This window comes from Neolamprologus multifasciatus, chromosome 3 (genome assembly GCF_963576455.1).
Source record: "Neolamprologus multifasciatus chromosome 3, fNeoMul1.2, whole genome shotgun sequence".
Lineage (NCBI taxonomy): Eukaryota > Metazoa > Chordata > Actinopteri > Cichliformes > Cichlidae > Neolamprologus > Neolamprologus multifasciatus.
Window position 1 is genome coordinate 30,284,366 of NC_140441.1, and position 27,510 is coordinate 30,311,875.

The following is a 27,510-nucleotide window of genomic DNA, read 5'->3' on the forward strand; positions in this document are numbered from 1 at the left end:
GGCCTGAGGGCTCGGTGTCCTCTTGCGGGCCCTGACCTCACTGCCGGTCAACGTGGAGTTCGATCTGCCCCTGAGTACATCACGTTTTAGTCCATCCGACGGTGCCAGGTTGCACCTCAGACTGTCCAGGAGCTCGGTGATGTCCTGGTCCAGATCTGGGAGAATCCCCCATGACACCAGCTGTCATCTCAGGAGCATTCCCTGACATTGTCAGGCGTGCAAATAGGCATGTTGACCATACAAGCTACTGAGTACCCCTAATTACATTTAATAAGAATGGACTAAGCCTGCCTCATTATTCACTTTGATTTTTGAGGTGTCTTTGAATTCAGCCCTCACAGTTTGGTTATTTAATTGCCATTAAACTTTTTGGCATCCTTTCAATTTCAACACTTCCTTACTGCTTCCCTGTTCCTTTATTTTTGGTTTGAGCAGCATATCCATATATATGAAGTTAAACCAACAAAGCACATGTAACAGGCCTGAAAGTTCAGGCAACTGTAAGATGGAGAGAGCACTTTGAAAAGTTTAAAAAGACCTACTCAGTAACATGACTGATTAAAAACACTCATAACTGATTTGGATTATTTTATTACAGAATTAGTTTCAAAAACAAAAAACAGTCAACCACCGGCTTGCTCATCGGTACTCGTTCTGATACGATCGGCTGCAGTTCACGTGGAGTGGCTGGAACGCCACAAAATGACTGACGTCAGCTGATTACTGGACATTTAAACAGGAGGCACGATCAGGTATGTTCTTCAATAACCTTAATAATTTATTCCAAATTTGCCGTCAATATCGTAAACAACGAACCATCGAAGAGCCAACAGACAAAATGTGTTCAAGTTTAACTGCAATTAATCTAAAAACAGAAACAAAATTACAGTTTCAGCAATCAGATGACAAGATTAAGGCAAAGAAACACATTAATACACAACATGCTGAAGAAAACGTTCTGAGAAATTAATTCAATTCATTTATAGCTTTAAATAAAACAGCACTCCTGAAGTTTCAGTCACACAAACTTCTAGACTCAAAATACAACCATGTTAAGGCATCACGGCCTCTTTAAGACACCTACCTACAGGAGCTGACTTCAATTAACGGTTTAGACCTAAAAAAATAAATACTACTTTTTTTGTTTGCTTTCCATTTGTAATACACCGTACAAGCACACAGGACTGGAGGTATACGAAGACGGGTGAGTCTTAGAGGTTGAGCGACCAGGTGAGGTAATAAATTAGGAAACGTTAGAAGATTAATTTGAAATTTACGAACTTCATGTTTAAGTTACACAGGTAACAGTGGTTGGAGGTGAAAATGTTTAAGGTAGTGATGAGTGCAAGAAAAAAAGAAGGGAAAACTGTATTTTCTGGCAATGTTGATTATAGCTGGGATACATTTACATTCATTTCCACAGAGTGAATTAGCATATTTGGCTCATTTTTCCCATAAATAGATGAAAAAATGAGCAGGGGATGGAAATTAACTGCTTTAACTCATCCCCCCTTTGAGAACTACTACGGATAACCCTCGTTTCTCTTGTCTAAACTTAGTTTCTGTCATATTTCAGGCCTGCCTTCAGAACAAAATGACTGGGTGTGCATCAGAAGGTAGTGGGTAGCTTACTAGAGCTACCTCTGGAAAACCAAATGTGTATTAATCCGCAGCTGAAAATAGTTCCCAACAAAAAGATGCATTATTTACCACAGTTTTAGTAACATTTGCTAATAACTACTGTGCTATGATAGTTTAGGAAATGTATTTAAATATCTGGCCAATGTTTATTTTGCATTAACACTGAAAGTTTAAGTACAGTGCACAAATTTAAAGCTTATGAAATAAGACGAAGAAATCCAATTTTGAACTAGTGGATGATGTGGATTTATACTAGTTAAAATAGTTCAGCTCTGGCAAGGGGTTAATCAAAATTGCTGATTTCAAATTTCACTTTTACTCTTCCTCCTCCTAACGTTTGCCATTAGAAGTGAATATCTGTGGATTTCCATCACAGCTTTTTTCAGGTGAGTAACACGAGGCATTTGAATGCACTGCCAGACTTAAAGTAGGGAATAAACACAGGAAGTCACCACCCTGAAAAGAGAAGCAGACGACGCTAGCTAACGTGGCTGCTACAGTTTGTGCAGCATTCTGATGCTTCGGTACCAGCAATGGTTGAAGACGACGAATCTTCACGTAAAACTTACAAATACATCAGCTGATCTATCATCTGTATTAACACACGTGTGGTGACATCACGAAGCGAGGCTGTTATGTTAGTTTATGTAGTAAAAAAAACAAAAAACAAAAAAAAACCAAAACAAAAAAACCCAACTAACTGTTGCACCATCTCGTCTTCTCACTGTACGGCACACGAGCCGCTGGGGAGGAAGTCCTGCACGTACACCGCCACAGCCTTTGTGAGGTAGGTCATGCTCCCGAAGAGGCCGCTGGGGGCGCTGTCATACAGCAGCCTGCATATTCCTGTGGACGGATCCCTCTCCAGGATGTGCTCCTCTGCTCCAAGGTCCCTCTGCAGAACAACGGCAGAAGAACAACCTGCTTTAGCTGATGACAGGGATACGGACGCTGGAAGTTTAGAGCGACTGCTGACCTGGTCCTTGTCGAACATGTCGTTGGCCAGGTGGACGATCTTCTCCACATGGATTATAGAGCCGATGCTCTCGATGTCCACGTCAGCCAACATGGTGAGGACCAAGATGGCCTCCACCAGCAGCTGTCTGTACTCAGGCTGAGGGACTCTGTTCAGGACAGTCTCCACATGGACAGAGAACTTTATCTCCCCTGGGGTCATCTGGAGAAGGTGGAAGGTTCTAGTTTTTATTTTATGCGTAGTTTGTAAAATTATTTAGTTTTAAGGTTTTTCTGTTTAGTTTTTAAGTTTGGTTTCAGTTAGTTGGATAATTTCAGTTCTCTTTGTTTTTTAATTTTAGTTTTTATTACTGTAAAATTTTGGATCAAACGTTTCGTTTTTATTCCTGGTTAACCAGGATGTTTTTTACACCTAGTTTTAGTTTTGAATTTAATTTTAATGATCTTTGTGAGTAGATGAACAATAGATAGGTCTGTAAAGAGAGTTTCTTTAAACGTTACAGATAAAAAAAAAGGTGATTTTTTTTGCATTTATGCATAGTTTAAAACCTCTAAATAGCTATCAATGGAACAAAAAATTACAACTTTAAATGATAAAATCGTAGAAACAATCTTAATTACTAGCAAATAACAAAACAGAGGTTTTTGCTTTTGGCTGTTTGACTATGGCTGACCTGACTGACAACGCTGCAGACTGATGAAAGTTTTACTTACATTTTGAGGGGGAAGTAAGAAGAAGAAGAGGTGAGTAGGCTAACTACAACGAGACTCACATGTACAAGTAAAATGAACCAAAAATAAGCTAAAACTAAATATTTTCAAACTTAAACAAGAGAAAAAATATTTCAACATGGCATATATTTTTGGTTTTCGTAAGTGGTCACAATATACAGGAGCGATAACCCTGATGCAAATATACAAAGCACTAAATGCAGCTTCTCCTCACTTATTTTTATTATTAATACTATTTTTTTTATGTTGTTTTAAATTTATCATTTAAAGTTACAGTTTTTGTTTGTTTTGTTCTATTCACAACTTTATGAAGAGTTTAAACTAAAGCGTAAATATAAAAGAAAAAAAAATCACCTTTTTAACTGTAAAGTTTAAATAAACTGAATTGTGAAGGTGACTAATATTTTAACAGTCATTAAGATTTATTAGAACTAAAATAAAAACTAAAACTAGGTGTGAAAAAACATTCGTTTCCAGATTTCAAGAGAATTCATTGTGCAACATCATTCAAATGTTTGCTGATCAAAGCATTAGTGTCTTAACAAAACGACACAATATATGACTCAGTATCGGTAAAAATCAGGATTAAATAGAGTCAAGGTTTTTCATACAAAGTGTAGTAGCAGTAAAAAAAAAAGAAGGATTTTTAGGAATTTCATGTAATTTGGCAAATATCCCAGATTTTTCCCAAATACCCAATGTAGCATTTAAATGATAAGAAGACAGGTTTAAAAAAAAAAAAAATAGAAGATACTAAAGCAGTAAAATTTCTCTCTCAGTTTCGTGTGAAGTGTGTAATCAGACATCACCTCTCTGGTGGTTGAAGATGGAAGAACAAAGCCCTCTATGGACAGACCGTGGCACTGCAAGAAGCACATCAGTATCACCACAACTACCACACAAGTCCAAGTGTGACAGAAACTTTTGGTTCATCTCGTCTTGTCACTTTACATTAAAGATGTTTTAAATTTAACCACATGAAGACCCACAACAGGAAACAATAATTATACGACAGGTTTAAAATGTAGAATGCAAATGTTTACTAATTAATCCAAGAAGTGAATAACATTAAAAAACACACTCATGAGTAAATATACATCTGAGTCATAACTCACCTTCTGCAGGATCTTCCAGACTTTCTGGTAAAAGCCGACGGGCACTCGGTTCAGCGCCCCGTCCAGACGCCTCCTACGCAGCCACTGACCATGTCTGGTATCCTTAGCAACCGGAATCTTGTCCGGGATGTCGAAGGATTCCATGGACGGCAGCCGGAACCTCTGAACAGATGGGAAGAGAAAAGCGGAGTCACTTGCTGTAACTGCGTTTATTCTGGAAGAACAGCGCCCTCTTCTTGTTTTGAGGCACAATGACACCAGCAGACTGCTAATCCACATCTGATGCAGTGGCTCATGTTAGAGGGCCACTAAAGGAAAACAAAAGAAAAAACAAACAAACAAAAACACCAAGTAAAAACAAAAAGCAGGAGAATAAGGCAAAACTTTACCCCAGACTCGATGCTTTCTACGTCCGGTGACTGCATGCCCTGAGAGGCAGAGAATAAAACATAAAAGAGGAGAAAGGAAAAAGAAAGCAAACAAACAAACAAACAAAAAAAAAACTGACATGAAAATAATTCTGAAGAATTAAGGATCGGTAAAAGCCAGCAAGCATGAATAAAACCAGGGCGTCAAGTGGGAGAAATTCTGTTAGAAAACCACGAATCACAGCACAGCTCCACCCAATCTGCATCATACTGTAACAGCTGGTTAAAGATCGGCGAGATCTTACACACGAGATGGACTCCAAATATTTGAGGTTTTACAGAATCGACCACTGTGACATTTTCCTACAAACCTTACTATAAATAATTCAGCTTAATTAACATAACTTTTCTTTTTCTTGTTTTAAATGGGAGTAAAATTTAATTTACAGCCAACTCTGATTGGTCAGAGAAGCATTGGTTAATAATAATAATCATAATTATTGATTAATCAACAATAATTATTACTGATTAACAATTATTGGCAAATCAGTATCTGAAGCTGTGGTTAGCTGCTTAGATGATTACAATTGCAATGCAGTTTACTTGTTGAGCAGCCACACATTAGAGTGTTAATCACTCAAACCACCCTGAATGCTCAGTTATCAGACTTTAATGTCGTTATCACCGTCACCTTCAGGGTGGACGTCACAGATTGGTCGAGCTGAAAGGAAGAGAAGATCACAGATGGAGGCTTTAATTTAACTCCTGCCGAAACATTTTCCATTCAGATTCCATGAGAGATGGGTCGAATCACCGACACCACCACCACCATCATTACCCCCCATAAGAGTGTGGCTGGTATCGTTTTCACCCTGTGAGTCTGATTGGGTTTTTAAGCATTACGGTAGGAATTGACTTGATCACACGGGGACAGAGGTTGCTAACTTTGTATCATAGTATAATTCCAGGTGTAGTTGAGCTCAAAGTAAAGGTTGAGTTTTAAGATGGGCGTGGCCTGATCAGAGTAAAGGATTCAATATAACAGACTCACACAGCTGTGAGCGATACAGCCACGGAAGTTCAGGTTTGTAGTCAACATCACAACAATGATAATAACCAGCCAAGGTTTGATTCAGTATGATCAGAAACGACCTACAGCTCCACTTCATTTGAATGAAGTGTGAACTGAAAATTACAATTTTGAATTGAAATTTCAGCATCTAAATCTTCCTCACACTTTCTTTATCATCGTCACCTCAACTGAGTCGGTCAAAGACACCCTGCGGTCTGTCTGTAATAGACAAAAACACATTAAACAAAGACCAGTTTTTAAATCTGCAACCCCAGCTTGCTCTTCCACAGCAAAGCCAAAAGCACATTCAAATCTTCCTCCTCAATACCAATGAAATCATCATCATCATCATCACCTCCTCAACTGGATCTGTCAAAGACAGCCCGGGTTCCTGGGTTAAAGATAAAAACATACGAGCAGAATTACAGCGGCTGCCTGAACCATCACAGCTTGTTGTTCCAGAGCTTTCAACTGTCTCTCACAGTCTTTATCCTCCGGGAGCGTTTACACAGTGTTTAAATCAACTTTAAATACAAATACATGGAGGGTCAGTGAATTTAGGGTAGTTGAGTGATATAATTTAGGCTAACATAATACAGTGACATTGCAAATCTCATCTACAGATTAAGGATGAGAATTAATAAAAGTTTGTGAAGGGTCATTCTGTGAGGTTAACACCTGCTGGTGGTTTAAATGACCATTTAGCAAACTTTTTAAGCAAAGAAGAGTGAATGTGATCAAACAGGAAGAAGTCACCCAAAATGGACACAATTATAGCAGGTGACTCAGGGGACCCGATCCACAGATCAATAGTTTGGATCATTTTATTACCAAAAAGTTCTGGTGTAACAAGTTTGCAGTACACACCCTCAGTTTTAAAGCATCTACATTAAAGAATAGTGATATCAAACTCATCTCCCCTCATGGGTTAACTGCAGCCCCATCTGAACTCATGCGCAGCCCAACCACTGAAACTATTTCATTTCAAAGTCTATTTAAAGTTTATTTCTACTCTTATTTCAACTCTCTCTCGATATCTCTCTCTCTGTCTCTCGATATCTCTCTCTCTGTCTCTCGATATCTCTCTCTCTCGATATAAAGACAGACACACACACACACACTTTATAGTACTGTTAGAGTACTTTATATATTATAATTTATATAAGATATCTATCTATATATCTATATCTATCTCTATATATGTCTATATCTATATCTCTATATATATCTATATATCTATATCTATATCTCTATATCTATCTATATCTATATCTATATATACATAGTACTTTAATTTAAATTTTTTATATTGTTGTACTTTAATATATTTTGATGGTAAGTGTATTTTATCAGGTAAAATAGACCCAACTTTAGTAATAGCCTATAAAGTTTACAGTTAAATGACTGATGTATTTTAGGTAATCTTAAGGAAAATAATGCATGTTCAAAAAATAAAATGACATTCATCAAGACTGGTGTCATTATGTGTACACTACAATTTAAGAATCATGGTGGAAAATCATAATTTTTGTTTAACCCAAAAAAACAAAACAAAATAGCCATAAGTTTCTTTTGACTTAAGGATATTTTGTTAGCTACTCTCCAAAATGTTGACAAAACTCATCTAAAGCCTTGGACGGTCATCATGATGAAGTCTGAGGAACGCAGCTGAAAGCTCTGGAGCAAATAAGCAGGCCTTGAGTTTTACAAATGAACAGCCTCCGTAATGAACGATCTGTTGATCTGATCGATCAGTGATGTTTACACGGAAGGTGAATTGACAGCTACAGGTAAAAAAATAAAAATAAAACAACTAATGAACAGATGTCATCACTGTAATAGGTAATATTCTTTCATGTGATCATCACCTTAAATGTGTCCATCATGGATAACCTGCGATCCACCTGCAACACAAGGACCAGGTCGTGAATGAACGACTGAGCTGTTTTAACAGACATAATGATTCAAATCGATCGATAGTCTCGATCTTAAAGCCGACAATTTTCCATCAACGAGCCACCGCTCTCCTTCAGCACATGCTTTCAGCTCTCTATGAATTACTTCATGTCCCACCAGCACCCTCTTCCAGGTGAATTAGCACCTCATTTAAATCATTAACATCACCTTGCTCAGATCCGTCAAAGACAACCTTTGCTCCAGCTGCAAAAACACAAAAGTCAAGTTTGCCAAAAAAGCTCAACAATTTCAAAATAAGAGCCTCTCCTACCTCCATCTGCTGCTGAGTTTACTCATTTGATGACAGTCAAATGTTAAAGTTGACACTGTGTGTGTGTCTGAAGAAGCACTTTAAGATGAGCTTCCTATGTGGAGCAAGGTAACTGTACCCTCACAGTCATGGCATCCTACCATTTTCATGTCGCTCTTCAGTTTGCTGATGCCGGCTCTCTCGCTTTTAGTGGCTCCCACATTCCCGAGATGATGGATCGAGATGGCAGGACTGACGCCGGCATCCATCTCCCGAACTGTGTGGAGGATTGAGGAAGAAGAAACAAACAGGACAGGCACAGAGGGGAAAATAAATGGGAGTAAAGGTCAAACGGTGAACGTGTGGATTTTTGTTTAAAATGAAGTCTGTAAAAATGAATTAGGACAGCACACAGGGGCAAATACGCCCATGATGACCAAGCAACTAAAATATATATATATATAAACATTAACAATGATATCAATAACAGGAATAAACAATCTAGAGAGGTCTTCTCTAGCAGTTAGTGGATCATCATGTGTGCAATGTTACAGTTTATCTGTGGAAATATGAGGCCTGTCAGTGGCTTACTTATTAAAAACTGTTGCCCACCCTTCTTCCACAGCATAATGAAACAGATTACTTTGGCTACACTCTTGTTAAAAGATTTCTCTTTTCATGTAACGACTGCCCCACCCAATCAGAAAGCTTCACCGTCATTGCAGATGAATCAGCAGTGACTGCGTCAGAGTTGCAGCATATGACTGGTTCTCGTGTTACATGAGGTAAGAGGACTCACCACTGCGCTCCACTCCGAACTCCTTCCCGCTGAGGATGTGATGGAGCAAGTTCTTCAGTTCAGACGGACTCAGACTCATCAGGGTCTCTGTGGCCTCCTCTCCTGTTTTCACAAACGCAAAGACAAACATGACACCTGAAGCCCGTACTATGAAAAAAGATTACTGTCGAGCTTTAAGTCAGAGTTTCCCTTCACATGAAACCGACTCTTATCTGTCTCAATCACCATGGTAACTTATGCTGAACACATAACTTGGTTAATACATTATAACAAAAACCTTGAAGATAAAGTTTACAAGAGTGAAAGAAGACTTCATTAAGATTTCATTTTCCACACATTTCTTTTCTTAACCTTACATCAAGCCAAAGAGGCCAAAGAAACTATTTGGAGGGAAAGCCAAGGAAAACATTTTACGATTGGAGGCAATATTTCACATTTAACTCACATCAACAAATTAAGCAGTTTAATAAAATCTGTGACTGTGTTTACAGAATTTTGATGATGCACTGCTTGGATACATTTGGGGTGTTTTTTTTCTATATGTGCTTTTATGTCCAGGGGCTACAGCTGTAAATTAGCAGTTCTGTTAAAAACCAACATGTAGTTCATTCTTGTTCAATTTACAATACATGGTTCGTAACATTTAGGCTGAATGTGATCTTTGGTTTGTTACTCCACTATAGGCATAAAGTCAGAATGAGTCTTGGGACATGGATTTTTAGTAACAAACTTGAGTAATTTACTTCTTAAAGCCCAGCTTTAAACCACCTTCCCGTCTTACCTGAGCAGCCAAGTGACTGAGCCAGCTCGGTGGCCATCACCTGGATGATGAGACCGATTCTCAGCCTGAACATCTCACTGAACAGCCTGGGCTGAGTCCTGATGCTCATAGCCAGGTACACCATGATCTCCTGGTGGAAAGACATTTAAAGGATGAAGGACAGATAGAGGAGAAGGTTTTAAACCAAGGTTATTATCGTTAACGAAAACTAACGAAATAACGAAAACTAGAAGTGAAAAAACATTTTCGTTAACGGAAATAAAACTAAAAACAAAAAAAGGAAAACTAACTAAAACTGGAATGAGTGTTCACAAAACTAACTAAAATTAACTGAATTTATAGCAAAAATGTGTTTAGTTTTCGTTGATGTGTGCGTGTCATACAATAGTCAAGGGTGAAAATGAAGTTTAGTTTACAGATTTTTTTCTTGCTGTCTAATTATGCCAGCAGGTGCCAGTACGTTAGTCGAGTCGTCTGTGTTGCTGCTCCGTCCACGCGCAGAATCATGTCAGGAAAAGTCGGAAGAAAGCGCCAGAGTCCAATTTGGGATTACTTTGAATATGACTGTGTTTTGGATAAAGCAAGTGTCTTGTAGTGGAAACAGACAAATTATGAGGGACATTTCTAAAGGGAAAAAAATCCCACAAACCTTAAAGTGCACTTGAAAAGCTCACACAAGAAGGCTAACCTAGCTTACCTTGAGAAGGTAAGGGAGCACACTCAACCCTCATCCCCAGAAAACAGAAGCTAACCCCAGGCAAGGCAGCGTGATGCATCCCGAGACAACAGGACTGGGATATCTACACAACTGTGTGAGTCAATTGCCTTCAAAAAGTTTATCAATTCACTTGAACCAAAATTACGAACACCCGGTGCTGCAAGAGTTAATAGTCTCATTGGGGCCAAGATATACATTTTATAGTTGCCTGGTATCAATGGTTGTTCATCTGCCTTTATTTATTTATTTATTTAAAGAACCCATAGGTGGGAATGTGAGTTGTCTGTCTCTGCATGTTAGCCCTGCGACAGACAGGCGACCTGTCCAGGGTGCAGGGTATGGTAGCTGGAATAGCAACATACCCAAGGATAAGCAGAAGAGAATGACTGATATGATGAAACTGGGATTTTTGTTACACTTAATTATTGCAAACACAACTAAAACTATAACTGAAACTAATCAAAACTAAACTGAAACTAAGGATTTTCAAAAAAATAAAAACTAAACTAGCAAACAATTGGTAAAAACTAATTAAAACTGATATAAAATTGAAAATCTGAAGTCAAAACTAAATAAAAATAAAAACTAATGAAAATTGCAAAACTATTAAAACCCTGTTTTAAACACATGATTGTGGAGGAGGTAACTCACCTGTGTGAGAATGGCAACACTGATGTTGTTTTCACTGGCCTCGTCGATAAGATTCGCCAGCTGGTCCGGCGGTATCGGAGCCGTGATGGTTTTCTCTCTCGGCTCAGGAGGGAGTCCGATCGTCAGGTGCTTCTGGTGGGCCAGCAAATCAGAGCAGGCCTACCGAGAGAGACCACAACCAATTAGGAAAGAGCAGGAAAAGTTAAGGGCTTGCTGGTGGGAGATCTAATGCAGCATGGAGTCAACTGATAGCAGAGGGTTGTCATTTTAGAGGTATTTCACTCCAACTTCAGGAACTTCTCTTTAAACCTTCTTAGAAGTTTTTAATTTAACCACAAACTGTGGTCAACTCATTTCAAGCTCTTCGGACTCTGTGACTCGCTACATGTGAAGGTAAGAGATAAATGACTGAAGATTTAAAGGCACTCGTAGAGTTCAAATCTGTGCCAATAATGAACAATAAACCCACCAGTTGTTCATATAGATTTTATTTTTACATTATTTTTTACTTTACTTAAAACCGTAGCTTCAGAACTTTTTTCATAATCATGGCTAAAACAGAAGATTCACTAGTAACATCACACCTGACCACACAGCTTCTGTACGCTGCCCTGTTATCTATAGCTGCGCCGTACCGAGTCGAGCTCCTCCACCTTCTTCCTCAGCATGCCAGAGATCATCCTGATGAGACCCCAGTGTTTCAGTTCACCTGCCTTCTCATAAAGATCAGTCAGCAGAGACCTCACAGTGGAGCCTTTACCATGCACACCCGTGTCCCAGTCCATACCCCTGACAAAGGAAAGACAGCAAGGGCTTTTCATTCTTTTCAACCCTGTTTTGATATGTTACAGCAGCACAGTCTGAATCAGGAGCGCTTAATGACTCAACTGTGAAGTCAAGTTAAGATACTTTTTTCAGATCCTGAGACTCACACTGATGAGCTAGCTTGATTGGTTGACTGTTTGCATGATGCAGCACAAAATAAGCCAGCCAAAGACGCAGCCGTACACAGAAACAAGCCAACCAAGCAACAACAAGACTTCACTGTCTAAATATCTGTCAAAACTATGACTAAAAATATTTATTAAACAGTTTTTTTATGTGTAAAACACAAAGAAAACAAAAAAGTAAACAAACTGCACTATTTTGCTTCCACGTCAAGGTGGCGACCTCCACTCAGCACAGCTAAAAATGCAGAGCGCTACAAGTTGGCCAGTCAGCCGATGACCTTTAGACTTTAGTTCGTTGTTTCTTGTAAACAATGAACTTCCAATGAGCTGTAAGTGAGCGTGTCACCATTACGAAATCACAATCATTCAAAAGGAAAAAAATGTAAATGTTGGGCTTTAACCTGATTTTCACATTTACGAGGAGATATTGAAATAGACAGTTTTGTTTTAATCCTTCTATTTTGTAAACATCCATCAACTGCTGGGCTGCCGGTGTCTGGGAATACACGCTTCCCTAGCAACCAGTGGTTGCCGAGGGTAGCTGACCAGTCTCCAGGCTTTTGTGACTGAGGCTTTAATATTTTAATACAAAAATTAAGTTTGCTGCAGTTCCTGCTTTTTCGCATCACCTTCGTTGTGTTTCATATCTGTTTTAATAAAAATCATGGTGATGTCAAACACACCCATCCTCATGTTTCTCACTTGTCTTTGTAGAGGATGTAAAGTATATCAGCCTGGTCCTGCAGAGACTGTGTGTCTTTCAGCAACTGGGCCAAAGCGTTGTAGTCGATGGCTCCACTGGCATCTCTGGGAATGCCACTCTGTGTTGCGACCCCTGCCTCAGGACCCTGGAGTGAAAACACAGAGAGACCGAGGAAATTGAGGAGTCTGTAAGTGAGCAAAGAGCTGACATCAGAGGAAGAAGAACCTGAACGTCTGGTGATGCAGGAGAGTCCGTAAGATTCAGGTTGAGCGTCGGCTGAGGAGAACGAAACAATTTGCTCGGCAGGTACATGTTCACATCTGAGGGGGAAAAAATAGAAAACAACGTTTTATTATTAAATTTGTGATTTAGTCGAGTTTGTCAGTCGGAGACGAAGCGCCGACTCACTTTGTATGTTGAGGTCCTGAGCTTTGTTCATCAAAGTCACCATCTCTTTGGTTTTGGTGACCGCAGCCTTGAATCTGCTGAGACCTCCCACTGGACGCTTGGGCTTCTTGGGGACAGAGTGGGCCAACAGGTGGTCAAGGTACTGCGCGAGGTCGTCATCCTCTGTAGGGAGGGACCAAGACAACAAAACAAAGTGATGAAGGAGGGTGGGATGAGGAGAAAAACAGAAATGTGGAGAGGGAAAGGAGGAAAAATGAATACGCAGAAAGAGATCATTTACTCACCGCTCTTTTTTTGTACAGACAAGTGTTAAAACTGAGTTTCCTTCTAAACTTCATAAAGTACTAAAAAGAAATAAGATCTGAAAACTATTTTTCATTTTATGCTAATTTATAAACTTAGAACTTGCAGCTTTGCAAAGGGTTTGCTCACTCAAATCTCACAAAAACAAAACTTTTTGAGTATCTGAGCAAAAAAGATCTTTGTTCATTTCAGGTGGTTTACAACAAAATTAATATTGTTTTACAGAAATTTCTGTTTTTCCGAGGAACAAATTGCAAATATTCATAAATACCATTAAACGTGACAATTGTGTGTAATAATTATAATGGCTTTTGTGGGTGAGGCTTTGGGGTGAACTGACCCTTTAAACTGAAGACCTTATTGGTCACAGCCATGCTAGCAAATTGTGATGCATTTAGGGACCAACGGGCTGTCTGTAAACATGCATTTAAGGCAAATCTTACCAGCAGTGCATGAACACAAACAACACAACCAGAAACTGTTAATGTTTTCATTCTTCCACTCGTGTTAAGATTTTGAGGTGTTTTAAATGCACCACAGTCAAAAATACACTTTTTATTTTTTAAAGGGGACCCATTATCTTTATTTCCATATTGTCATTTTTCAATCATGGACTCTCTACAGCAGCAGTTCTGAAGCAAGTCATTTTAGCTCCTTCCTAACTTTCGTCTGATTGGCTGCAACCGCTTAAACCAAGGGTGGGGAACTCCAGGCCTCAAGGGCCGGTGTCCTGCAGGTTTTAGATATCATCCTGGGTCAACACACCTGAATCAAATGATTAGTTCATTACCAGGCCTCTGGAGAACTTCAGGACATGTTGAGGAGGTCATTTAGCCATTTAAATCAGCTGCTTTGGATCAAGGACACATCTAAAACCTGCAGGACACGGCCCTCGAGGCCTGGAGTTCCCCCACCGCCTGACTTAAACAAAAGATCCCATCTGCCAGTGGGCGGAGCTTCTGTGCTGCAATTTCCATGTAAGGATATTATTTTATTTTCTCACTTGATGCATAGCCAAGCAGAGCAGAAAAATAAAAAAAACTGCCTGAAAATGTTTTGTTTTAAATATTGTTAAAGTTTTCAATTGAGTGTTCAGATTGAACTCTGACTTTCTGGCTTGAGGGGATCATTAAATCTGAGCGTCTTTTATTAGAAGCTCCCCAGGTACGAAATCGCCGGTTACTGATCGATCAGTTCCCCAACTTGCAACTTTATTCCTTATTTTTTTCTTGTTGACTGCAAATGATTTTACAATTTTATTGTTTTACAAGCATTAATATCCGGTTCTAAAACCAAGCTAATGATTTTACTTGAGAATTTATACTAAATCTGAATATAGAGTACAGTTAAATCTGGTTTTTATTTTCCGTCTTTCAAACCAATAAACACCAGTTATCAACTCGCACTGAGCCATTAGATCCTCCTCTGTCCCAATGATAGACACAGGAGGATAGGCTTTCTTTCCAGCCTTCAAAAAGGCTAAACTTTACTTATATAGTAGCTTTTACCCCACATGCATACATTCATTTATTCAGTGCTTTTACTACTCGACTGGTGTTCAACACTACTTTCATATTTGCCCTTCCTTTGTAACAGTACATTTACCCATGTCTGTGATTGGTCAGACGATGAACTTGGCAGAAATATTTAAAAAGTGCAGTAAAAGAAAAACAAAAAAACATTATAATTACTTGTATATTTGCAGACCTCATTACCAACCTTTCCTGTGTTAAATATGAGCATCAACAAACTGAATGTACATCAAGTATAAGACAGAAAATAAGGAAAAGCATTAGAGGTCCACTTTAAGGTCCATTACAATTCAAGTTTTGAGTTATTTTATGTAATAATTTAGAGCAAAAGAAGAAAAATATTCCAAGTTGCCCAACAAGGCAGCCAAAGCCCCGAGTGGAAGAACTCTGATACACAGGGATGACGGGTGATGATTATAGGATCAAACAGGAAGTGTTGATTAATGAAGTCATGGGTATTTGATTTTAGATTTCACAATGAGATGGCATGAGGGAAAAAAAGAAATAAAATGTAGATGCACAGATGCAACTGAAAAATCAGCCAATGTTAAAAGAAAAACTGTCAACTTAAAGAAACTGTAAGTCTGCTAATAGCTGCTGCGGTCTGTGACTGTGTGAGTATTTTCAGGAATAGTCAAACCAACCCAGGAAAAAAAAAAAAGCTGTCAGTGTGAGATCCGGCTTTAAAAACATGAATCCTGTGAACAGCTGGTGTCACCATTCCTTCTCCACCCTCCATCCACGCTGTTTTTCTTACCAGCATCATAATGCAACTCATGCACGTATCCATCGCCGTAACGCTCATCATCATCACCATCATACTCTTCGTCGTGGCGGCCCATGCTGCCAGAAGCCTTACCGTCCAGGAAGCTGAGGTGAGCACAACAGGAAGTGGTCAGGAACTCCGACAGCTTCCCCGTCTGGATCCTAAAGACGAAGAACAGAAGAGGAGGGGATGATTATGAGAACTGGGAAACATTAATAAGCAGTTTGATGTATTTTAATGACAAATCTTGGGAATTAATCAATAAAAGAGGATTTTAAATGGTCTCTACAGTGCAGGAAAAACTAATCAAGTCTTTAATTGGACACACAAAGAAAGACAAAATAAATAAAACAAAACAGAACTTATTACAAGTTGTCAGATGTAAGAATTCAAATTTAATGCAAAAAAGAAATTGACCTTGCTCCTCCATAATACCCGTCCTGTAATTTCTTGAGTGTTGCCAGAACTGCAGGGTCCAGGTTTGAGTGATCTTCAGCTGAAGCACAAACACAAGATGAAAACATGCAAGGACAGAAAATGTAAAAAATAAAATTACTTTTTTTTTTCAATATTTAAAGATTTCATTTCAAACTCTCTCTACCATTAATAATGCAGGTGCTTCATTTAATAAATAAGATGTATTTGGACATTTAACAGAAAAGGTCTTCTCACTCACTCAGCATCGTCTGTGAAATGGGAAAAGTGACAGTGGGTCTTCCCGTCATCCTCCATCTGCATGAGAGGTAGGCGATTTCTGTCCTCAGCATCTCCACGATCATTTTATTATCCAGAGCCAAATAGAACTGCTGATGGTCAATGAACTGAAACAGAGGAAAATATGTTTATTTAACTTTATTTAAGTCACCAGATTTCCCTTCACCAGAAAGGAATTTGGGTGGTCTGCAAATCTCATTTTATCATCAATCTAACCCAGATTTTATTCACAGTATATGATCAAAAAGAACAACAATGGTGTGTAAATGTCTGGGAACTGCTGGACTTTTGGGAGAGGAATACTGTCCCCATGTTTTGGCACAGTTTCTGGATCGTGTGCGCAGATGGTTTCGCCTTCCCCGATGGAGCTTTAACCTGCACGTGTGGATGAAACAGTGAAGATGAAGGACCTCCAGTATTGACTGCTGGCCTTTGTCTGCTGCACACAGATATTTCTCCAGATTACCTGAATTCTTTTAGGATATTCAGTACTGAAGATGATAAGACATTCAAAGCCTTCATAATTTAATGGCGGGAAACATTACAAATGTGGAACAGCTTCAGTGGACAGTGATGAACTTCTGCACATCTTTACCTCTAAGACGCTCTTTTTAAACCCACTCATGTTACTAACTTGTGGCCAATGAACCTCCTTAGTTGAAAAATGTTCCTCCAGCAGTTTCTTTTCACTTTTCCAGCCTTGTGTCGCTCCTATGAGCTTTTTTTGCACTGCGAACAAGCTAATATTTTTCATGAGACAGTAAAACAGTCTGATCCAATAAGGTGTCCTACGGTGGCTGGGTGCACCCAGGACAGGCTGCCAGACTGTCTCAGGACATTCACACCTATGGACATCGTTAATTAATCTAACCCCACTAACTGCATGTCTGTGGACTGTGGGAGGAAGTCGGAGTACCTGGAGAGAGAACGGGGGACACGGGAAGAACATGTAAACATCACAGATAGGGATGGGTACCGGTAGTAACTAGACCGAAAAGCAGCGCACATTTTGGTGCTTTATTTCGGTGCTTTTTTTTTTCCTGAGATGTCATACACTTTGGATTCCAGCCAATCATTTTACCTTTGCAAGCGTAGTAGGCGGGTCCAGGTACGTACGTTGTTTTAGAGCAGAGCTACAGATTAAAAATGCACAAGGCGAATCGGTCAAAGTCTGGCTGTACTTCACAGCAAAATATGCAAACTCAGCAGCCTGCAACAAGTGCTTTAAGGTGATACTGTGCAAACGAGGTAACACCTCAAATCTGATGAAACACCTGGCGACGGATAGCGTTTTTTTAAAAGCCGAGAAATGCGCCGTATTTGATAGCTTGCTTCGAGACCTCACACCGAGCGCATCTACTGCGGGTGTGGTGCCTGTTATCGGACCCTTAGTTAGCAACATCCCCCAAGAACCTGAAGAGTAGAGTCCTGGCCCCTAGCCCTGCCAGTGTAGCAGAAATGATGACGGATGATGATGCAGCAGCAGCAGCCGTTCTTCTCTGCGTGAGTAGCTTAATGTTGTTCGTGTGTAATTTAGGTTGAGTAGTTTAACCACGTTATTACATTAATGCATGTAAGGTGAACTAGCAAACATCATCATAGTTACATGCGGCTGTCTTCTTGTTTGATGGCAGATACTCCCTTCACCCTGGCCAAAAAGGCTAAAATGTCCAAAGAAAAAGTGGAAAACAGCTAAACATGAGAGGTTTTTGACAAAGTTTGCGTTCTTGATTCTTTAAGCACCGGTTCGAGCACCGTTTAAGCACCGGTTTGGTACTGGTATCGGATAAAACCTAAACGATACCCATCCCTAATCACAGAGAAAGGCTCCAACCAGATGGTGGATTCAAACCCAGGACCTTCATGCGTGCCACCATTAAAATAAAAAATGAGCTGCGTGTTATTCTGATGTTTTCTGTAGTTTTTTCTAACCTGAGGTGTGAATGTGAACATGGTGTTCCTGATGATGTAGAACTTGGAGGTTCCCAGCACTCCTATCCTCCTGTAGGGGCGTCCTGTCAGCCCCAGCCTCGGGTTACGACCTAAAACACAAAAACAAATAAGCAGTTAAACTTTTGATTTCATGAATCCCTCCTGATAAAAATCTACGCTCTACTCTTTGGCTTTTTTGTGTACTTCAGATATGATGTTTTGTGAAGTTAGTCAGTCTCATCTAATTTAGGAGGTACTGTCATAACTTTACTGCAGATGCTGCTGGACTAAAAAGCATCAACCCTGAACAGCAAACACTTCCATACCAGACAAAATAATGCTGAATTTGAATTAATTTGATTTAAAAGATTCAAATAGTCAAGAAAAATCCCGGGTTCAGATCACAGACAGTCTATGAACAATAAATGTCGTCATCGTGACATCACCCGCTGGTTTGTGATTAACTTTGAAGCCTTGAGCTCAGCGTTTTGGCCGCCAACATCGTTTTTTTTGTTGGTGGTTTTTAAATCATAAGCGATAAGCAGGCAATGCCTCACATTCACATGGTAACGATGGCTCAATCATAAGGTATGCTTGTCCTAAAGCAGTGGTTCTTAACCTGGGTTCGATCGAACCCTAGGGGTTCGGCGAGTCCGTCTCAGGGGTTCGGCAGAGCCTCCGCCGTGACATACACGGCTCATTTTGTGCACCAGTAAAAAACATATCTATGTCTTGAATTTGAAAAGAAAAATTGTATTTTATTTTTCAGTAAAGAGGGGTTCAGTGAATGCGCATATGAAACTGGTGGGGTTCGGTACCTCCAACAAGGTTAAGAACCACTGTCCTAAAGTATCTTTCGTTTTTTTTAATGGTTTATTTGACTGTAAAACGGACCATTATGTATAAAACTAACATCATGTTGTAAAAGAAAAAAAAAATCATGTGACTAAGACTATAATATTATCAGGAAAGTGTTTACTGAGCAGGCTCTAGTCCATAACATTTGTGCCTGATGCATAAAATCTTGATGGGACAGATCAGACCACAGCAGGGCATTTGTACCAAGTCTGGCGTAGATATGGCTGAGGACTCTGGAGGGCTGCACATGGATGGGGTGGATGTCCGCCACCGTCTCCACCTCTATCCCTTGCTTAAACAGCAGCTCTTTGATCTCCTCCGTCTCGGCCAGAATCGACACTGAAGGGGGAGAGACGCACATGAAACCATACAGATCACTGACATCTCTCACATCTACTGCCCAGCCTGCATATGGAATTATTCTTGGGCAAAATATCGAGCCCTGAGTTAACCCTGATGCATTCATCAGCATGAGAGTGTGTGATGAGGTGGTTAAAAGAGCTTAAGTAGTCCATTTAAAATAATTAACACTAATCTGGAGCTCAAAACGTCGTACTGGGACCTGGGCGGTTAACTCACCCTGTACGACCACGTCAGGCTTGGGGATGGTGGAGAAACGCCGGTTAAGAGGGTCAATTTCTCCAGGCGCCAGAAAACCCTGAAAAAAACCACCAAGACAAACTAAATGATCTCAAAATAACTTGCAGCTTGTAAATTAACATTTAGCAGTAAATCTTAAGTGTGTTTGTTTTCTTTGACTCTTATGGTGTAACTTTGTTATTAACACTTATCTGAACTGCAGAGCTACAGCTGGTCATTTCTTTATGTAGCAGCTCACCTCAGCTAACAGGTTTCCCAGGATGTACAGACTCTGCCCCCACCTCAGGGGTAATTTTCCCAACGGGATCCTCTCCACGGTGTGAGGATTCATGTACTCCTCCTCCACCTGTTTGAATAAGCAAAAACGAGACATGATAAAGACATTTGAAAGGTCTGAACGAGTTTAAATATGGGGCATTAAATGTCAGAGGTCATGAGGTCGTTTCTCCTCATTTATCGTTTTAATGGGCACGGGCGTATTGCATTTAAGAAAACACTTAAATCACTTCTGCTGTGAGTAAAAGAGAAACAGATTACTGTTTCTGTTTTTTTCTACAGAGGAACTAAAACACCTAAAGGTAAGAACAGAGAACAGGTTGAAACAAGTGGACTTGAAACTGAGGCTACCCTCCACACTTACATAGATATTCTTTTTAAACTGGGATTTTCCACTTTTTTTTTGTTAAAGACCCCGAGTCAAGATTGTGGCAAACTGACGTGTGACACAACGGCCTCGGTGCTGACAGCTGTGTACATGTAATCAGCATATGATCAATATCACAAAGGGTCTGTTACAATAAAAGGTACATATACGAGCAAACACCGGAAGGACTTCCCAAGGGCTTGATGCCAGTATAACCGGTACATTTATGTGACAACATCATTTACAAGCCAATCATGAAAGCATTTGCGACCACATAATTCCAAAGCTACTAAGAGCTGACAAAGTTAGACACAGTTTATTGTTAGCTTAAATAACAACCAGCGTTTAAAGATGAACAGCCTTCAGGTTGTCAGTGATGAAAACTTCATTTAATGCAAACTGTTTTAAGCCTGCAGAAATAATAAACTGGCAACTGAATAGTATCTCTATGTTATCAATCTGAAAAGCCTGTCTGGCTGCTCCCGAGATATTGCATTAACAAACATGAGTCCATGTTGCCCATCTGCCTGGCAGGGTGAAGACAATACCCCATCGGCCTTTTACGACTGCAGGGTCAAAACTAAGAATCTTGTAGCTCACACATTAAAAATGAGTTAAAATCAGCTTCTAAATCATCAAGATGTCTGACCTTGTCTGCGGGGACGCTGTAGAGCTCCGGCAGCAGTCGTATCCCGTCCTTCTGTTTGATCAGGATTCCCTCCAGAGCCTCCTGGTACTCCTGCACCTGGATCACATCAAAACACTTCCTTTGTTAATAAAGGAGGTAAATACTGTCAAACACTGATGCACACACACAGGCAGAGTCTCTGAGATTTAAATTACCTGTTCAGGGCTGTTGATAAAGATGCCATCCAGTATGAGGTAGGTCCAGAACAGAGGCCACTCGCACTCGATGTTCTCAAACAGCTTCAGCTCTGCGGACTCGTAATAGAGTCTGTTTGGATCCTTTATGGAGACAGTACAAACCTTCAGCAGCTGGACTCAGATTACTGCAGTACTTGCAAAATCAGATCCAGATCTGACTTCTTTCCTCTGTCAGAGTCAAACTGTCTCAGAAATCAGCATCTCTCAACATGAACCCGATACTTAAACAGAGATCCTAAATATGTCCACTTCTCTCAGGAACTGTTTGCAGGCTGTAACCATGTGTGTGTACTTTTATGATCATGCACAACAAACATACATATAAGTAAGATTAGGGCTGTGCGATATGACCAAAATCTTATATCCCGATATAAGACATCTATCGTCCGATATAAATCACAAAAATGTAACATTTTCTGTAAATTCTGTGAATCTCGGGCAGCTCGACTTGCGTGAAGTGTTTCCAGCTGGGCGTCATGTAGCTGGAGTCGAGAGTTTTAACTGATACATGAAACTATACATTTTTAGCCATAAGTTGTAATGGCCGCCGTTTTCTTTGTGAGTATTTATTACACGGCGTGCTGCAGGGAAAAGCCTGTTCTAACATTTGAGTCTAAGGTTTATTTTTTAGCACCCGACGGCTCTTTTTTGCTTCTCATCCGTAAATACTCTGCATACTCTTTCACGTGATTACGTTTATTTTGAAAAGTCTCAACAGGATCTTGAGCTTTATTGTGAAAGGTTTATGTGGAAAATAAACAAGCAGACACGTAGTGGTTTTGCTTGTTGCTAACGACAAAGCATAAAAACAGGCTGTGGTTATATTAAACATAAGAGAAAGAGAGAACTTTAAGAAATATAGCCACTACAGTGACCAGAGTGAATGAGGGCTAGGGTTAGGGTTAGAATGATGCCAATGCTTCCCTGTCTCTACTTCCCTGACAAATCCATGTCTGTTCCCCTGTATCCCTCTGAAATCTATACCCATGCAAGGAATTTCACTTTGTCCCATCACAAATGTTTGAGTTTTTCCATAACTTACATCTTTGGTTTGGATTTTTTTTCCTCAGATTCCCAACCAAATCGGAGGAAAAATGACCCTGACAGATATTAAAGAGTAACATTTACAGATGATTCAGTGCTACAAGATAAACTGTAAAGCTGCAGACATTTGACACACTCCTTTAACCAAACGTGCTCTTTTCACAATCCCATATGTAACAACAAAGCAGCACAAGCCTGACGTTTGCCTCAGATGTGTTTGCATTCACTCAGCTGCCTCGGCTACTGAGAGCCACTGAGCTTCATAACAGTGAACAGAGTTTAAGCCACAAAGTTTGACCACGTTAAAAAAGCAACAAACAGATCAGACAGCTGTGCATTTGCTGACTGCAGGAGACAAAACAGAAAAAAATGCTACATAGATTCAGTTTTTTCTTCTTCCAATCCAAACAAATAGATAGAAATAGATTATCCGACAGGACAAATTAGACAGAGGGAGCATTGACCTTTACAGGTTGTTTACCTCTTTGGGGGTTCTGTGTCCATCTCTGAGAAACCTGCAGCAACCGTATCGACCCTGAACAGAGAGAGGAAATCAGCACCTCAAACATGCCGCAGCATAAATACACGAGCTACATTTTAGCTACAAGTTGTTTCTTTTAAGCTGGTTGGATTTGATTTGTCACAGGAAATACTACTTTTTGCCCTTTGACCTTCCTCTGTGTCCTGGCTTATGACCCAAACTTTCATTTACTGCTAAAACAACCAGCTGATTCAGTGACTCTGAGAAATCACGCATAATCAAAAAAAGTCCAATAGATACATTTTTTTTAAAGTGTCTTCTTTAAATGTGGCAGACTGTTTGAATGAAGTCCACAGAAAATCAAACAACACATCCAGCCATATGAACGTTTTCCTGTTTTCTTGTTGCCGTTTTCTTCTTTTGGGAAACTTACATTAAATCAATGTTCTCGCACAAATCAGAAATCAGAAAATAAGTTGTCCTTGATATACCGAAAATTATAACTTGAGCCCTAAACTTCTGCCACGTTGACCCTGCCTCTGTGAACTTGTCTGCACCTGCAGTTTGGAGATGATCTCCTCCTTGGTCGCGTTGACTATACTTATGTCCTCAACGGCAAAAGCGGGGTACGAGATGATGGCCAGCACTCCGGCATCTACTTCTTTAGAGATGGACGCTCTGGGTAACATGGATGTCAGGATGGACTGATGGGAATATAGACATATATTAAAGTCAAAGGAAGCCGATGAGCTTCCTATCCTGATATTTAACTGTGTGCACGTACCTGGCACTGCTGTATGTCATCGGCCAGAGCGTGGACCAAAGAGCCCGGTCCTCCCTTTGCTCCAAACAGGTTGAGTTCATCCAGCGCCTCCAGAGCTGCCTGAAGGACACAAAGCAAACACAATCATTAATAACAGTCAATGAAAAGAGGGCAACTGTCCACTACTCAAGTCTGACTACATTCACCATTTCAAACACTCTTTTACTTCCCAAAAACAAACAACAAGGCACCGCTGACAGTTTAGAAGCTTACAGTTACTTCTGCTGTTTATCAGGCGCTACAATAAAGCTTTAAAACCAAATCTGGAGTTTGGTTATCAATCCAGATAACATGTAAATAAGTTATACCATGATATGACTGAAGTATTTCTAAAAAATCTAAAACTCTGGTTGTAAATAAAGACTAAATACTAAATACCAGCAACGTCTGGATGTTCAGTGAAGTCGGGCTCCATCTGCTACCAGGTGACTGTAGCTACAGAGCTGTTGTTAGGGTAATATAAACTAATTAGCACAGAGATGATGGAGGATAAGGGTTAAAGTGCAAAAACATCAGACAAAAGAGCATTTGGGACCCACAACACGAGGTTAGTCTGTGATGTGCGGCTGTGTGAAGCCATCAAATATTACGTTTTAGCTCAAACAAATGAGAACAGTGCAAATAAAAAGCTACAGAGGCTTTGCTACTGCAGATTCACTTGGAAAAATAGAGGATTAAAACACCGTTTGTGGATAAAGGTGGATAAATACACTCTGGTTTGGTAAACAGCAGCTGATTTGCACTGGAAATGTGAGGCACTTATTTACATTTTTAAAATTATGGGTCAATTTAAACTAGAGATGGACCGATCTGATATTATGTATCGGACCTAAATTGCTGGATCGGATATCGGAGAGAAATAAAAAATGTAATCCGATCCGAAGTATCACAAAATCACCTCACAAAACGCGCTACTTGGCATAACCCAGCTGAGCGCATCGGAGCGGTATGTGTCACGTGATAGAGCGGCTGTTGTCTGCGAGACCTGTCGGCGGTCTGGTGGAGCATTTGGAGCCTTGCTACATGCTTCCAAACCGCTGCATTTAATCTCAGAGAAAACTATCCCAGAGAAGTAAAGCAAGTGTGTAAATTCATCGCTGAATGTTTGCATAGTATTTCCACGTTAAGCTTAACAACTGATATATGGAGCCACAGCTGGACTGGCCATCGGAGTTCCATATTCCAGTGAAAAGGAAGCGATTTGTCCCGTACTTCAGCTAGAATGAAAAAACAAACAAAAAAACCCCAAAGCTGGACTTCTTCTGTCTTTGCTGCACAGCTGCCGCTTCTTCTCTCATTCTCTCCCCCTCCCTCTCCTGTTGCTACTTCAATCATGAAACTGATCAACGATCAGCTGATCGGCTTTTCTGACGCAAGTCCCGTCTCTCTTGTTTATCGCCCACTTTGCGCCAGAAAGAGGAAACCAGCGAATGTCGTGCTAAACAACAGCAGCACGTTTAAGCTTGATCAGCTGTTGTTAGAATATATTTAATATTAATTTCTAGTATCAGCTGATGTTTGCTGGAGCCACAGCTGTAAAAGCTGCTGGTCATGATGTCGGTTTGGTTATCTGGTGAGAGGGAAACATGAAGATGAAACCAGGAGACGTCCTTACTGAATCATCAGAGCTGAACAGGTGATGGAGAAACAGGTTTACCTTTTAGGTGACATGAATGAGTTGAAGGGAAGTTATGAACTGTTTCTGAGAGACAAATAACACCAGGATCCTTTTCTATGTAGCTGACAGCTGGTAACTGTGCAGGGGCGAATCTAGCAAAGCTTTTGCCAGGGGGCCAGGTAGGGCATTAACAGGGAAAAGGGGGCACAAAGAAATACTTTATTTTGTTTATTCATATCGGTATCGGCAGATATCCAAATTTATGATATCGGTATCGGACATAAAAAAGTGGTATCGTACCATCTCTAGTTTGCCATCACCAGTGTGTGAATGTGTGTGTGAATGGGTGGATGACAGGTTGTGTAAAGCGCTTTGGGGTCCTTAGGGACTAGAAAAGCACTATACAAATACAGGCCATTTACCATCTCTAATTTTAAACCTTGTGGTTCAATGCATTAAGGAGCAAATCATGTTAAAGCTGCTCAGCTCAGGTCTGCTGTTATAAATAAGATTAACTTTACATAATTAACAGAGCAGAGAAGGTCCTGTAGTGGTGCTTGTTTTCAAAGTCTTAAATTAAACGTGTGTGTGCGTGTGTGTGTGTGTGTGTGTGCTGAGTATTATGTTATTTCTGAGTGAGAAGCCATTCTTGGAAGACCACAGAGAACATGATACCCCTCTTTTAATGCCAAGTGAGGACAGAGCCGGACGCACAGAGAACATGCCTGGCTGCTGCTGCATGAAAAAGCTCAACACAGTAATGTTTACCAGTAACCTGAAAGTTTCACTCTCACTGCAGATTTTTACTGACTGAGGTCAAATGTGCTGCAGAGAATTCAATAAAATTAAAACATGTTGGAATTTTTTTTAAAAAAAGCAAGACTGTCACCCTTGTTCTGGAACAGATTTGACTTCACAGTTTATCTGAACATTTACTGACATGCTGCTGCTGAGAAGACACTTTCAGTACCGAATGTGATCCAGACTTAGCTCTGTGGAGTCAGGGTCTTCTAAAGGTCAGCGTAAAGGCCGCTGTGCACCTTTGACAGTGCCAGACATTTTTACTGGAGCACCTGTTCCCCCTGTGCATTGGGAAGCTCTGCTCTCACTTATCTTGTCCCCCCGAGCTTGTTAAAGTGTCGTAGATGTCTGCGTTTATTGCATGTTTGTGTGTCTGTGCCAACCTTGGCCATGCCGATAGAGCTGGCGTTCAGCTCGGTGATGCCCTGGTTGGTTTTGTCTCCTCTTTCCCACATCCCATAATCCTGAGGGAAAATAGAAACAGAATGAATAAAACAAGAAGCAGTCGTTTTCTGTGGAGCTGGAAAAGAATAAAGTTGACTTACAGCCACTTTGTAAGCCGCCTCAATGTAGAACATGAGATTCTGAACTACGTCCACTTCGTCCTGGGTGTAGATGATATGAAGACCTGGGACACAGACGTAAACAATGAAGACAGGAACCTTAATTAAAAAAATTATCACAATCATTTTGTTTGGATGCAAATCACACACACAATGGTAGACTCAGAGTTTCAGGGGTTCTCTGACAAAACATCACAGACCAAAGAGGTCTATTTGGTCTGTGGGAAATTATTTTTCTAGATGCTGGCAGACAAAATGATACCACACACAGAAAACAACACTGACAGCATATATGTTGAAATTTTGGATTGATTTTGTTCTAGTTTTGGCTTTCCCTTGTGAAAAGGGGAGCATGAAAAAATTGTTTTTTCCCTTTAAATTGTATAGTGTTTATATTTTTACTGAGTTTAGTTACTTGTTACCTGTTGTGCTTCCCTTTCTTCCCCCATTTTGATCTTTTCAAAGAAATACAACCCAAAAAGAATAGAAACAAATACACTGATTGATGTAAGACGTTTTAAATTTAACTCCCCACCCAAAAGAAAGAACGCATCTCAAAACCTTACATCTGCCCAAGTTCACATCTAGATGTGATAAGACTTACTCCAGGTCTGATGTTCGGCCACCTTCTGAAGCTCTCAGGCTACGTCCACACTAATGCGTTTTCATTTGAAAACACATCGTTTTCTCTCCATTTCAGCCTCCCATCCACACTGAGACAGCATTTTGGCTCAAGAAAAACGCGGCGTTTTGAAAACACTCTCAAAAATGCACACATTTGAAAACGGTGCTTTCGCGTCGCAGTGTGGACAGCGAAAACTGAGACTT

At 40.1% G+C, this 27,510-nt stretch overlaps 1 protein-coding gene across 19 annotated transcripts in view; it reads right to left on the minus strand.

Moving 5' to 3' along the window:
* Positions 1-575: 575 nt before the first annotated feature.
* Positions 576-27,510, minus strand: part of phka1a (phosphorylase kinase, alpha 1a (muscle)) — a 34,139-nt gene continuing 7,204 nt past the window's right edge. Inside the window, exons 5-35 of one of the 19 annotated variants that reach the window (XM_085153457.1) lie at positions 26,665-26,747; positions 26,503-26,583; positions 23,662-23,760; positions 23,435-23,581; positions 22,878-22,931; positions 21,311-21,433; positions 21,117-21,212; positions 20,063-20,170; positions 19,804-19,882; positions 19,429-19,563; positions 18,367-18,476; positions 16,397-16,541; positions 16,138-16,216; positions 15,712-15,881; positions 13,120-13,281; positions 12,937-13,031; positions 12,711-12,856; positions 11,694-11,847; positions 11,059-11,217; positions 9,690-9,819; positions 8,909-9,010; positions 8,271-8,386; positions 8,028-8,063; positions 7,772-7,807; positions 6,087-6,122; positions 5,523-5,552; positions 4,853-4,891; positions 4,464-4,625; positions 4,158-4,211; positions 2,618-2,818; positions 576-2,536 (exon numbers count right to left, since the gene is read on the minus strand). In XM_085153457.1, the coding sequence (XP_085009583.1) occupies positions 2,363-2,536; positions 2,618-2,818; positions 4,158-4,211; positions 4,464-4,625; positions 4,853-4,891; positions 5,523-5,552; positions 6,087-6,122; positions 7,772-7,807; positions 8,028-8,063; positions 8,271-8,386; positions 8,909-9,010; positions 9,690-9,819; positions 11,059-11,217; positions 11,694-11,847; positions 12,711-12,856; positions 12,937-13,031; positions 13,120-13,281; positions 15,712-15,881; positions 16,138-16,216; positions 16,397-16,541; positions 18,367-18,476; positions 19,429-19,563; positions 19,804-19,882; positions 20,063-20,170; positions 21,117-21,212; positions 21,311-21,433; positions 22,878-22,931; positions 23,435-23,581; positions 23,662-23,760; positions 26,503-26,583; positions 26,665-26,747 (3,341 nt within the window). In that variant the 3' untranslated portion in view covers positions 576-2,362. Of the gene's footprint in view, positions 2,537-2,617; positions 2,819-4,157; positions 4,212-4,463; positions 4,626-4,852; positions 4,892-5,522; positions 5,553-6,066; positions 6,123-6,258; positions 6,295-7,771; positions 7,808-8,027; positions 8,064-8,270; positions 8,387-8,908; positions 9,011-9,689; positions 9,820-11,058; positions 11,218-11,693; positions 11,848-12,710; positions 12,857-12,936; positions 13,032-13,119; positions 13,282-15,711; positions 15,882-16,137; positions 16,217-16,396; positions 16,542-18,366; positions 18,477-19,428; positions 19,564-19,803; positions 19,883-20,062; positions 20,171-21,116; positions 21,213-21,310; positions 21,434-22,877; positions 22,932-23,434; positions 23,582-23,661; positions 23,761-26,502; positions 26,584-26,664; positions 26,748-27,510 lie in introns of those variants that run through there. The other 18 variants (XM_085153438.1, XM_085153440.1, XM_085153442.1 and 15 more) reach the window with 18 other exon arrangements.